Below are 13,160 nucleotides of genomic sequence, written 5' to 3' on the forward strand. Positions count from 1 at the left end.
TAACAGTAGGAGGTGTTAAGTTAAATATGTGCTTTATAGCTGGGTTGAAAAAGGTTTTCCAAAAGTTAAATCTCCTTATAAGGAAAGACAAAGGAAATGAAGCAAAGCAATTGCTTTGGGTCACGACCAAAGCTTAATCTCACAGAGGAAGCAAAAGCCTTCATGCCGAAAAACATCCTAACCTTTCAAATATTTCCACAATCTTGTTGCGTTTGAAAAATTTAAGAAGTGCCTTTTTTTCTGTGATTCACCTCAATTGTTGCATGCTTCCCTTAACTACATTTCTCTTGGAATACTGCATTTAATTTAGAACATTGCTGTTACAAGTTCTTTTTTAGCAAATACAGTAGAATCTCACTTATCTAGCATTCACTTATCCAACATTCTGGATTATCCAATGCAGTCTGCCTCCCGACTGGATCCACAGCTATTTCTCTAGGCAGCAAGGACTGAATATTTTTACAGATTTAACTTTCAACAATGTTGTTACTGTAAGGTCATTTTATGCAATTTTATCTTTATTTGTAGTCAATTTGTTAGTAGCCAATGTTTCTGTAGTCAATGTTTTCAATACATTGAGATGGTTTGGTGCTAAATCTGTAAATACAGTAATTACTACATAACGTTACCATGTACTGAACTACATCTTCTGTCGACTTGTTGTAAAACATGGTGTTTTGGTGCTTAATTTGTAAAATCATAACATAATTTAACATTTAATAGGCTATTCCTTAATCCCTCCTTATTATCCAACATTTTCGCTTATCCAACATTGTGCCGGCCCTCTTATGTTGGATAAGTGAGACTCTACTGTAATAATAATAATAATAATAATAATAATAAATCATCTTTATTTCTAACCCACCCTTTCTCCCCAAGTGGACTCTGAGTGGTTTCCAGAAACAAAATGGCAAACATTCAAATAAATATCCCTAAGCATTTCATCATAAAAAGACAAAAAAACACGAAACATCTTACACAGACTAAATGACAGTAAAAATACACCCAGAATTGACTTGGAATATAGATAGATGACAGATAGACAAACAGAGACAGGGGTCAAGTATACATCACAGAATAAGGGACTATTGTCTGACAGCAGAGCATAAGCTTTGCATCTCATAGGTCTCAGGTTCAATTCAAAGCACATCCCAGTAGGACTGACCAAGTCTCCTCATTTCATCCATCCATCAATCCCTTTATTTATATCCTACCATTCTATCAGACCGGGATTCAAGACAGCTGCCAAAAAGGCAGACAATTAGAATAAAAGCATGTCTAGCTAGAAACTTACAAAACTGAGATGAAAATGCAGTAGTGACAACAGAATTAGAACTCTTTAAAAACAGTACAGCATAATAACATGCTCATCTCCTGCTGAAAATCACTTTGCAAAGGCTTGGTAAGAAAACAACAGTACTCAAGATTGTGATTCTTTGAATTATCTTTGTGGCCTCGCACAAAGGCCTTTTGCACCTCCTCAGTCTCCAATTGGAAGGATCTAGAACTGAGTAGCTTGATAGGAGACCTAGACCTATCATGCACGTATCAGCCAGTCAAGTTATTGTTATCACTAGTTTCCAAGTCTGCAGTGAAGTGTACAGGGACCTGAAAAAAGGAAGATTTCCTGAAGGCAGAATAGAAGCTGGTTGGAATATGCCTCGACTGCAACCTGGAGCAATTTTTTTAACTGTGCAACTTTTAGTTTAGAGACCCTGTTTTTCAGGATTTGTGTAGTAAATTTTCAACAATATATTCCTTTCCCAAACAAAAAAGTGTGTCAGAGTGATGCCTTCCTGGGGCAAGAAGTATAAAAATGAGAAGAGGGACCCCCCCAAAGTAAAGAGAAAAGTATTTTAAAATATACCAGAAGGAAGAGAAGATAAAGAAATATGTTAAACAGCAGTAGAAGGGATTAGAGTAAATCAAAGCAAAAAATAAGGACAAATCTACTCAAGTAAGTTTTAACTGAAGATATCAAGGCTCAGATATCTAAGGTAATCTAAAACAGAATCAATGGTCTTCGAACGTGACTTTCCTATCATACTAGAAGAAAAGAGGAATGATCTTTGGAAAGGTAGAAGTATATCAAACTAGGGATAGTCTAGGCATGTTCAAGACCCTTAACATACAGAGGCATGTTAGGCAAGGTGAAAAGATAACCAAAATGAGTTTACTGTAAACAAGATGAATAAAGGCTTAACTCCACCTGGGGCTATTGAAAGATAGCTTAAAACAATACACTACAAAAGGAGATTTTGCTGATTGAAGTCACCTCTCTGGGGTCTTTGAAAGTCCTCTGTCTCTGTTGTAAAGCAATGGCTCACAAGCTGGAGCCCAAGGGCTGTGAAGCCTAAGCTGGTCAAAGGCTTCTGTTGTCTCTGGGACTGGTGATATAATAATGCTGCTGAAAGCAGTGTTTAGTGCTAAGGATGCCTGTTTTGGATTGCTAGGCCTAGGATTTCCAAACAAAACCAGGCCTGTAGTCTCTATAGCTCTACTGCAGAAAAAGGAAGAGTCTAGCAAGGAAGCTCTATACAGGAAAATGGAATAATAAATCAACTAAGCCTAGTCTCTAGGTGTTTTTTATGCATCACCCAAAACTAATACAAATGGAAGTATCTCCACTATTGGAGAAACCTAAACAAAGGGAACTAAAGAAAGGTGAGGAAAAGACATAGCCAAGATTTCACAAGAGGCCCTTCACTGCTTAATACCAAACAATGATTTGGAATTTCATCTGAATACCATCTTCATACTGATATCCTAGTAAACAGTTGGGAAACTGTTAATAAGACAAGAGGCAATTATATACCCTGCTGGGTTTAGGAAGGGAGAGATGTCATAAATGTCACATCAGGGAGTTTTTATATAATGCTTTGAAAATAGTAGGGAGGCTGAAGAGCTCTCGTATAATAACATTCATTATGGAGTAATACATGGCTCGTTCAGTTTCAAACCTGAAGAATGGGCCATCCCACTTAAGGTTGTATTACATGAAGAAACCTGCATTCTAGGAAAGAAAGAATAGGCTTCTTTGGAAAATCTGCCTGTCGCTGCACTTTAGTTGGGAAAAGGAAATAAACTTGTTGTATTTTTCATTCACGTAAAGTGCTTTTTGTTTCCTCCAGGCAAGGGTATCTCCCCAGAGAAGCACTTCTCTTTGAAGATTTTTCGAGATAGAGAGCTCAAAAATAAAAATAAATAAAATAAAAGTAATGTTGCTGATGCCATACAGGAATTCGATTTCATAAAGAGATAAAATTGGAGATTAAAAAAATGGCTTAGCTGAAGAACTTCCTCTTCCCCAGAAGAAGGTGGCTAGGAAATAGTAAATGAGACATTTCACCAGGTTTCTCATCTTTCTCAGCTCAAAAGATAACACACTTTCATCAAAATTAGCAGAGCTGCCAGCAAAGAGAAAATTACACTCTCTCTCTTGACAGAGACAGGTGTTGCTACTGGAAGTGTATACACATACGGACATATAAACCGTTTGGCAGGAAAGTTGCCGCACCAAATGTTCATCGTTATTTTAAGAACTGACTTTGTACAAACAAACACCAAAGCCAGACTTGCAAAATACGATATTGTCACAAGGAAAAACAAGAGCAGGACCTAGGTAAACTGTTGAAAAGTTCACCAACGTTTGAAAAATCTCAGCTGAGATTTGATAGTAAGTATTATCCAACTTCTCCTTTGTGAGCATTTCAGATCACTGTCCCTAATAGTGACATGAATGCACAAGTTGCATGGCTAGAAAGGTTATTTTCTAACTTTTCAAAATGTCAATACTTTAGCCCACTTTCATTCCCAACCACACACAGAGACATTGATAACCATTCTTGGGATGCAGCCCAGGAGAAGAACTGTCACTGAAAAGAAGAAAGAGCACACAAGTGCGAATTTCTATCAACACGCATTCCCTCTCCAGACCTGCATTCCAGGTTTGTTCTGATGAGAAAGATAAACGTTTTCTCCCTTCTGCTGACACTGGATACACATTTGTGTATGCAGGGATGTATATCAATAGGCTAGTATAGGCAATAGGCTAGAATACCAAGCCTTGAGATTGCATAGGTTTGATGTAAATCAAAGATGGACAACTTGGAAGGGTCTAGGGGATATATTTCACTCTGATGTCTCTTGGTGAACCCAACAATATTTATTTATGTATTTATTTACAGTATTTATATTCTGCCCTTCTTACCCCGAAGAGGACTCAGGGCGGATCACAATATACATATAAATGGCAAACATTCAATACCATTAGACATACAACATACAGACACAGAGGCAATTTAACATTTTCCAGCTTCCGGCTTCATGTGGGTATGCTCAATTCTGGCCACAGGGAGAGCTGCTGCTTCATCAGTCACTTGTGACACCGAGTCCTTGATGGAGTACTTCCTCATTCCTCTGCACGCTACTGGAATGTTTTATGGTGTCATAAATTAATAGCCTCCCCGTATAAAGTGGAACCTAAATTTTTCTACTCAATGGATGCAACTGTTTTTTGAGTTGTTTAGGTCAACAACAAGCTAAGCTATTAATGGTTGGGAGCTCAATTCGACCCGGGCTGGCTTCGACCTCATGACCTCTCAGTCAGTAGTGATTTATTGCAGTTGGCTACTAACCAGCTGTGCCACAGCCCGGCCCTTGCTCAGATTCTTCTGGACTTTAAAAAACAACAACCTATCCCCCTTTCTTTGTTTAGAGCAGAGTTTCTCAAACTGTGCTCCTCCAGATGTTTTGGACTTCAGCTCCCACAATTCCTAACAGCTGGTAAGATGGCTGAGATTTCTGGGAGCTGAAATCCAAAACACCTGGAGGAGCACAATTTGAAAAACTCTAGTTTAGATGATGTATATAAGCGGATGTCCCCTGAAATCTTGATTTTCTCAGATTTTATACAAGGAAGGACATAGTCCAGACTTGAGAGCCTTATGGGGTCTAGAGACTTCCTAATTCTGTTGTTAACACTAGGAATCTGATCTTTTGCCTGATCAAAAGCTAAATTCCTTTTCATTTTAAAATCTGTGCTCCAATGTCCAGCTCACCTTTGCAACCTTAGGAACCTCACGTCAAAAAAGCACAGCTTTTCTGTTTGGATTTGCAGCTCTACTAATCCAACACCATCAATCACTTGCTATGATGTATATATAGCTGTTGATGCTGAAATTCAGCACAGAAGAACCCCACTCTATGAAAGTCACTTCCCTTCACCCCTAAATGTTACACTAATGGTGTAAAATTCCATATTACAGTCAGATTGCTGGCCCTTAGCAGTGGTTGAGTCACAGCAAGGCAGTATTGTCCTCGGCTTCCGCTGCGGTTGTTTGCGGTGCCCACATATCCACTCGCACAGCCAGCTAATATTAACAGAGTATATAATCTTAAAGCAACACACTCCAGGCAATGCAGCCGCAGCTTGAGCATGCTGACAGGAAAGGGGATTTAATAACAGGCCAGAAGAAAGAGGTCAGCGATCAGCAGATAAGCCATGCTCTAACTGAAGCAAACTCCTTAAGTAACTACTCCCTGGGTTATGCTGTCTTTCTTCCCAGTGTCAAACTAGGTAAGGGAAATCCTGCACAGCAGATGCCTGCAGCTACTGCCAACCAAGGTATCAAATTCTGATGATAGAGCAAAGCCCCGTGGATGGAGACCAGATATACTCATCTCTGTCTGTCTTTGTTTTTGCTGCCTCAAAATAACATGAAATAAAAAACGAGTTTGAAAAGGAGAAAGAAAACAAAATCCTACGGTAACAAAGAATACGCCATCAATCCGCGAGGGATGCCACTGTGGGAGGTTTACGGAGAGAAAGCTGTTACCTTCCTTGCTGCTGCGGCTGGAGAATATCCAAGAGAAGCTGCTTCACCTCACTGGGAGACAGCTGATATAAATCCATGGGGGGCATCTCCCCTGCACGGATCTGCAGTTCGTACTTCATGGCGTGCACAATCCATCTGGAAAATACAAACAGCCATCAAATCAAGTCTTTATTTTGAAGAACCACGGAGAAGCAATCAATATTGGTAGCTGAAATCTCCTCTATCAAGGCCTGCAGCACTTTTAACCCTGCAAAACAAACACATCTAAGTATAAGTTCATCCGCTAAAGTTTGCTGGAGGCCACAGGAAGGAGATGTGAAGGATACAAGGCAGCTTCCTACACTCTTGTGGTTCCCAGTACTTTGGATGAGGAAGATGTTGTAAGAACACTTGCAAAAATGGATTCAGCAGAAAACAGCAACTAACACAAATAACTGCATTACACAAAAACTATATCTGTATAGCTGTGGCGCAGGCTGTTGAGCAGCTGCAATAAATCACTCTGACCATGAGGTCATGAGTTCGAGGCCAGCCCGTGGCGGGGTGAGCACCCATCAATTAAAAATTAAAAATAGCCCCTGCTCATTGCTGACATAGCAACCCGAAAGATAGTTGCATCTATCAAGTAGGAAATAAGGTACCACTTATAAAGTGGGGAGGCAAGTTTAACTAATTTACGACCTGGAATGAGGAAGTGCTGTCAGAGTGGATGATGAAGCAGCTGCTCCCCCCTGTGGCCAGAATCGAACATCCCCTCAGGAGAAGGTTAAATTGCCTCTGCGTCTGTCTGTCTCGGTCTCTGATGTGTTTATGGGCATTGAATGTTTGCCCTATGCGTGTATAATGTGATCCGCCCTGAGTCCCCTTCGGGGTGAGAAGGGCGGAATATAAATACTGTAAATAAATAAATAATAAATATCTATGTAACAGTACATGCTGCTGGAAATTAATTATTTTCAACACCCATCATACAAAGCCATACCCCAAAATATAAAGCATCAATGGCTTCAATTTTCTAAGTAGAATAGTCGTATGGATAACATCTGTTTATTATATATTTTCAGAACTGAATGATAGAAATGGCCCTCTGACTAATCAATTCAATTTTGAGGGCAACAAACATCAGAATATTCAAGAAATGTAATATCTAGTCAGTGGTGGATGATTGCATAGATATATTTACATGTGATCTGATAACACATGTATCTGTATTTGACATATTGTTGGAATTAATCCAAAACTTACCTAAAGCCCTTTAAGAAAAACAATGAAATAATGAATATGGCACTTAAAGATAAGATAATCCCGAATTCTTGGAGGCAAGCGGATATTATAGTGATTCCAAAAAGTGATACAAATACTGCAAATGTAAGGAATTTTAGGCCGATATCACTACTGAATACAGACTATAAAATCTTTTCAACAATCCTTGCAAATAGATTCAAAGTATTTCTGAATAATTGGATAGGGATTGAACAAAAAGGCTTCTTGCCAAATAGACACATGAAAGATAATGTCAGGTGCGTACTGGATATCATAGAATATTATGAAACATTCCATCAAAAAGAACTGGCCTTAATAACAATTGACGCTGAAAAAGCCTTCGATAATTTAAATTGGGAATTCTTTAAATTGCTGCTAAGAGAATTGGATATGGGCTACTATTTTATAAACGCAATTGAGGCGATTTATACTAACCAAGAAGCAAAATTGTTAATTAATGGACAGCATTCAGAATCTATCCAAATTGAAAAAGGAACAAGACAGGGGTGCCCCCTTTCCCCCCTCATTTTTATATTTGCTCTGGAAATCTTGATCAGAAATATACGGAAGGATGACCAATTAAAAGGCACTAAAATTAGAAACCAAGAATACAAAATCCGCGCCTTTGCTGATGACATTGTTTGTTTTATTGAAGACCCCCGCAGACACATAACAAAATGGATTAATAATATGGAAAATTTTGGCAAAGTAGCGGGTTTTTTCATAAATAAGGAAAAAACAAAAATTCTGACCAAAAATATAGTACGGGGAAATCAAGGGAAATTGGAGGAGGCCACAGGATTTAAGACGGTCGCGAAAGTTAAATACCTTGGAATTTGGATCACTGCAAAAAATGCCCAGTTATTAAAAAACAACTATCAAAGTAAATGGAAGGAAATAAAAACCGATTTACAGAATTGGCAAAGTTTAAACATCTCCCTCCTAGGAAGAATAGCGGTCATTAAAATGAATGTGCTCCCGAAATTAATGTATCTATTTCAAAATTTACCCATTTTAAGAACACAAAAAATATTTCAGGAATGGAACAAAGATATCACAAAGTTTGTGTGGAAAGGCAAAAGGCCGAGAATAAAATATAGTACCATGACTGATGCAACAAAAAGAGGGGGTTTCGGACTACCAAATATAAAACTCTACTACGAGGCCTGTGTCTTAAATTGGGTGAGAGATTGGATAGCCCTAGAGGATAACAATATACTGACCTTAGAAGGCTTTGACCTCCGACGAGGGTGGCACGCGTACGTGGGTTACGACAAAAGAAAGGTTGAAAAGAATTTTGGCAACCACTTTATTAGAGCTGCTCTAATAAAAGTGTGGGAAAAGTACAAAAAGAGGTTCTATAATAAAACCCCCTTATGGATCTCTTCTCTTGAATCATCTCAAAGTCACATATTGCAATGGCCCGTCTGGCCACGGTATAAAGATTTACTGGTGAAAAGCAATGGGACTTATGACTTGAAACCACAAGAAAGGCTAAAAGAAAAATTCAAAAATATGTCCTGGTTTCAATACGCCGTCATTAAGGAACAATACACTAAGGATGCCCGAATAGGCTTCAATGGCTTCAACTCCGTGTGGGACAGAATCATGTTAACTGAAAAGAAGGTCATCTCTAAAATCTATGATACATTACTAGAATGGTCAACAGAAACGACAGCAATTAAAAGCTGTATGATTAACTGGGCTAGGAACATCGGACACCCAATCATGTTAGATGATTGGGAACGGATATGGAATAAAAAACTGAAATATACCTATGCTACGGAATTAAAAGAGAATTGGCTCAAAATCTTCCACCGATGGTACATGTCTCCCAAAAAACTCGGACAGATGTACAAATCCTATAATAGTACCTGCTGGAAATGTAAAACACAAGAAGGCTCATTCTTCCATGTCTGGTGGTCTTGCGAGAAAACCAAAAGATATTGGAAGATGATCCATGAAGAGACACAAAGTATTTTAAAGAAAAAATTTCCACTTAAACCAGAATATTACCTTTTGGGAATAACAGACACAGAATTACAACTTGATAAAAACGACGACATTTTATTTATGTATAGCTCCACAGCTGCAAGAATAGTCTTCGCAAGAAATTGGAAAATGGCTGAACTTCCATCGAAGGAAATTTGGCTTCAGAATTTGATGGAAATACAGGAAATGGACAAACTAACTTTTTTGTTGAAAGAGTCCAGAGGACAGGGAATCAAGCATACAAACTGGGAGAAGCTTAGAAATTATATTTCACAATAATGACAGAAAGGAAAACGTTAAATAGATGACTTTAATACCCGATATGGAAGATAAAGGAAGACCATTATCCCAGCCCCCCTCCTCTCCTTACCCCCAGTACCTCTTCCTGTTATCCCTCCCACCCCCACCCTCTAGATCCCCCACCCTTCTCGCTCTCCCTTTCTACCCCTATTCACCCATTCCCCCCCCTCCCCGATCCCCTTCGATACCTACCACAATTGTTTTAATTACTGTACCTGTTAAACTTCAATAAAGATTAAATAAAAAAAAAAGAAAAACAATTTGAAACATTTTTTTCTTGCTGCAGTATATGTTAGCAAATGAATGTGATCAATCAATAGAGTATGAAAGAAATATTGAGACAGATACAATGTACGTGATTACATTATCTCTTTCTCGCTGTCAGTAGTTATAACACATGCCATAGATTTTAAACAACAACAACGAAACAGATCCCTATTCTTTTTCTTTGGTAATATTTCTCACAAGACTATAATATGGATAGCTGAGAATACGTTTCATGGCATGATTATATCTTTCTGCTAAAAGTTGCATATTGAGATGCTTCAGAAGATGGCATTCGCTTCTTTTAATTTGATGCAAAGTCACAAGAATGTCCTGAGAAGTCCCTGATGATCCAGCTATTATATTCATAACAGTCTTAAATATCCATTGTAAGGTTGGGGAATGTGCAGTTCTCCAGATGTTCAATAGCCATTATGTTGACTAGGACCTATGGGACATTCAACCTCGGGAGAACTATACAGGTCTTACGTTTAATCTTATGGCCAATATGCTAAGGACTGGGTTGTAGAATAAATTATGTTAAAAGATTTTGTAATTAACTAATCTTAAAGATGTGCCACTTTATCAATAGCATTAAACTTCTTCTCTTAAAAATAAAAAAGAATGTCCCTAAAAATTATTTTATGTCTCAAGCCACAATTCATAGCTTTGGAAGTATATGGCTGAAAAGTCTGATAATGTGAAACCTGGCTGGTCAGACATCTTTGGTACAATTCTCCAAAAGGAAGACAAAATGCACTGTTTACCTGGACTGCTTAATGGACTATTCAGAATGCTTGCAAAAGCTGGCATCTAGCCATTACAAGACACCACCATTTAGATTAAAGTGAACTTGCCTGCTCAGTGGAGCTTATCTGGACTACTCCTCCTGACCTCTACTTTAGTAAATAGTCATTTAAATTAGAGGTTTTTGTTTACTGTTTAATTGGCCTCAACACACATCTCTGAAATACCCTTTGCAAAAAGCATTGGCATCCTCACATTTTCCTCTGTAGCTAAATGGCAAAATGCCACTTTGGCATCCACCAAAATGTGCCTCAAGTATGTAATATTTCAAATCAACAGTGTTTTATATCTGCATAGTTCTGAAATTAATTTGGAGTAAAAAGTAATATGGATCAGAATGGGAGAAGACTTCTTTTGCCTTTCCCCAAATTGCTCAGGTAGATATGTCTCCCATCATTTCATTTTTTCTTCATTATTATCATGCAATGTTTATACTGAAGACGTTATATCAGTGGTTCTCAACCTGTGGGTCCCCAGATGTTTTGGCCTTCAACTCCCAGAAATCCTAACAGCTAGTAAACTGGCTGGGATTTCTGGGAGTTGTAGGCCAAAACACCTGGGGGCCCACAGGTTGAGAACCACTGTGTTATATACTCTACTTACTGGAGTTCTTACAGAACCAATCTTATTTCTTTGCACTAACAACTGACTGGCCAGCATTGAGGTAAAAAGGAAATTCAGACAGAAGGAAGCACTAGACAGAAGTTGTTTAAGAATGCTTGTTCTGGATCATGGTCCTTCTTCTTCTATGCTGCATTGCTCATGCTTTCAAGTCTCTCTTAACAGGAGGAATACTCTTCCAAGAGCCATTAATACTTTATTGATAAATCATTCATCAGTAGACAATGCAGTGCAATATACACAGGAGCTGAATTAAGAGAGCTAAAGTGCATTTAGTGTCAATTCCAACACAGCAGAACAACAGTGTTCTTTAATATTATGCAAAGCAAATGTAAGGCTTGTAGAACCTATTTTCTGTTAGAACCAGATATACACTTAGAATTTATAGACTGAATAACTTGCAAATCCACTGCTGATTCTTTGCCCCATAAGCTAGCTTTGTTTCTTGGAAGGGGGAAACCATTTAGTTGCTGTTGTAGTGAAACAACTGAGAGTAAGAAAAACTTGCCTACTTACAACCTTGAGCTTGTTTCCCAGTTTATTCCAATCTTTTGCCTGTCCCCGCACTAAATTAACAGTAAACTAATTGGAATGCCCAGTCTGAAACTGAGGGGAGGGATTACACTATGTAACACAATTTTTGTTTTGCAAACACTTTGTTTTTGAGGCAGGGACATCGTGCCGCACATTTTGCTATAGTTTTTTGCTGAATATCTCATAGTTTCAACCAATTCAACCTAGTTTGTGGCAGCCAGGAAAACGACGTTTCTGGAATAGAACAACTAATTTCAAAGTAAAGACCGTACAATTAAACAGGAAATCATTCCATGTTTTAAAATTAGTTTTTACCATTCTTGTATTGTTACTGTATTGTATCATTTGGTTTTAATGTGTTTTATTTGGATGAAGATGTTGTTTTTACATGTATTTTACTTTGCTTTTTGTGCTTGGCCCTGTGTTAGCCACCTCGAGTCCCTGGGGGAGATGGAGACGGAATAGAAAAATAAAGTTGTTGTTGTTGTTGTTGTTGTTAACACTTTCCAGCCAGGAACATAATTTTTTCAAATTTTGTTACATAGTGATATTACTATGGTTACTATCACATAAGGAGTATAAAAAGTTGTTCTTGTGCATTGTTCTCTTTTGTGTTGTTTTCCTTCTCTCTGTCTCAAACCTTCCTCTGGTGAGGTAATAGCAGGGTTTGACCAAATTCTTATTTTAAATAACAGAAAGGGGGGAATTTAAAGTTAAATGATACGATACATACAATGCAGGAACATGAAATGCACAGTGTATTTCTGGATCATTCTTAAACAATTGCATTCCAGTCAGTGAAATGAAATGATCAAGGAACTTTTTCCCTGGAGAAAGTCCTCAGCCCTGTTCATGTCAAAGGCCAAAATGCAGACTTGCTGAACCAGCGTTCAATGGAGATTACAAAGAAGAAGGACATAGTGAGGAAACAACTCCCAGGCTGCATTACAATTCTGGTCTTTCCCCAGGAATAGCGGCATTGCGCAAATGCATCAGTACAGGATCATGTTGCTTGAAAAGCCAGGTGGAATGATACACAAAATGGATAAATAATATATTCTCCATCTCTAATGGGTTCCATGAGATGTTCTAGCCGCCCTACAAAAGGTAAGGTGACAGATGGCATATACACAGCTCTTCCAAGCCTGAAGAAGCACTGTCTGCAAAAAGAACTGACTGACAGGACTTGGCTGGAATACATTTGATTGCAATTCCGTATAGTAATGGGACTGTCAGGATCTGGATCTATTTCAACCTGAAAGCTGGCACACAAATCAATAATGAGGCACCAAACCAAATCATTATTAAGCCAGAACACTATTTCTGGGAGAAGGTTAATTTTGCTCACCGGAGTGAATGATAACGGAAGAACAAGGACATTGAGTGTATGGAATTAACCTTGGATCAAAGTGAGTGGTTTTCAGATATAAAAAATGCTAAAGGGATGATTTCAATATAAAGGGAGTCAGTGAAGGTTTTTGTCTTATTTCTTTCTTTTGTATTCTTCTAGTCTGACTTTCTTCTATCATGGAAATCAAAGCA

The 13,160-nt window shown here is 38.3% G+C and overlaps 1 protein-coding gene across 7 annotated transcripts in view; it reads right to left on the reverse strand.

Moving 5' to 3' along the window:
* The window catches only part of phkb (phosphorylase kinase regulatory subunit beta), a 196,762-nt gene that overhangs the window by 13,720 nt on the left and 169,882 nt on the right, over positions 1 to 13,160 (reverse strand). For 6 of the 7 annotated variants that reach the window (XM_008113900.3, XM_008113904.3, XM_062962008.1 and 3 more), the window contains one exon: positions 5,838 to 5,972. The exons of the other annotated variant lie outside the window; for it this stretch is intronic. In XM_008113900.3, coding sequence (XP_008112107.1) covers positions 5,838 to 5,972 — 135 coding nt within the window. The remainder of the gene's footprint in view (positions 1 to 5,837; positions 5,973 to 13,160) is intronic. 7 annotated transcript variants of the gene reach the window in all.

This window comes from Anolis carolinensis, unplaced genomic scaffold (genome assembly GCF_035594765.1).
Source record: "Anolis carolinensis isolate JA03-04 unplaced genomic scaffold, rAnoCar3.1.pri scaffold_9, whole genome shotgun sequence".
In the NCBI taxonomy this organism is placed as follows: domain Eukaryota; kingdom Metazoa; phylum Chordata; class Lepidosauria; order Squamata; family Dactyloidae; genus Anolis; species Anolis carolinensis.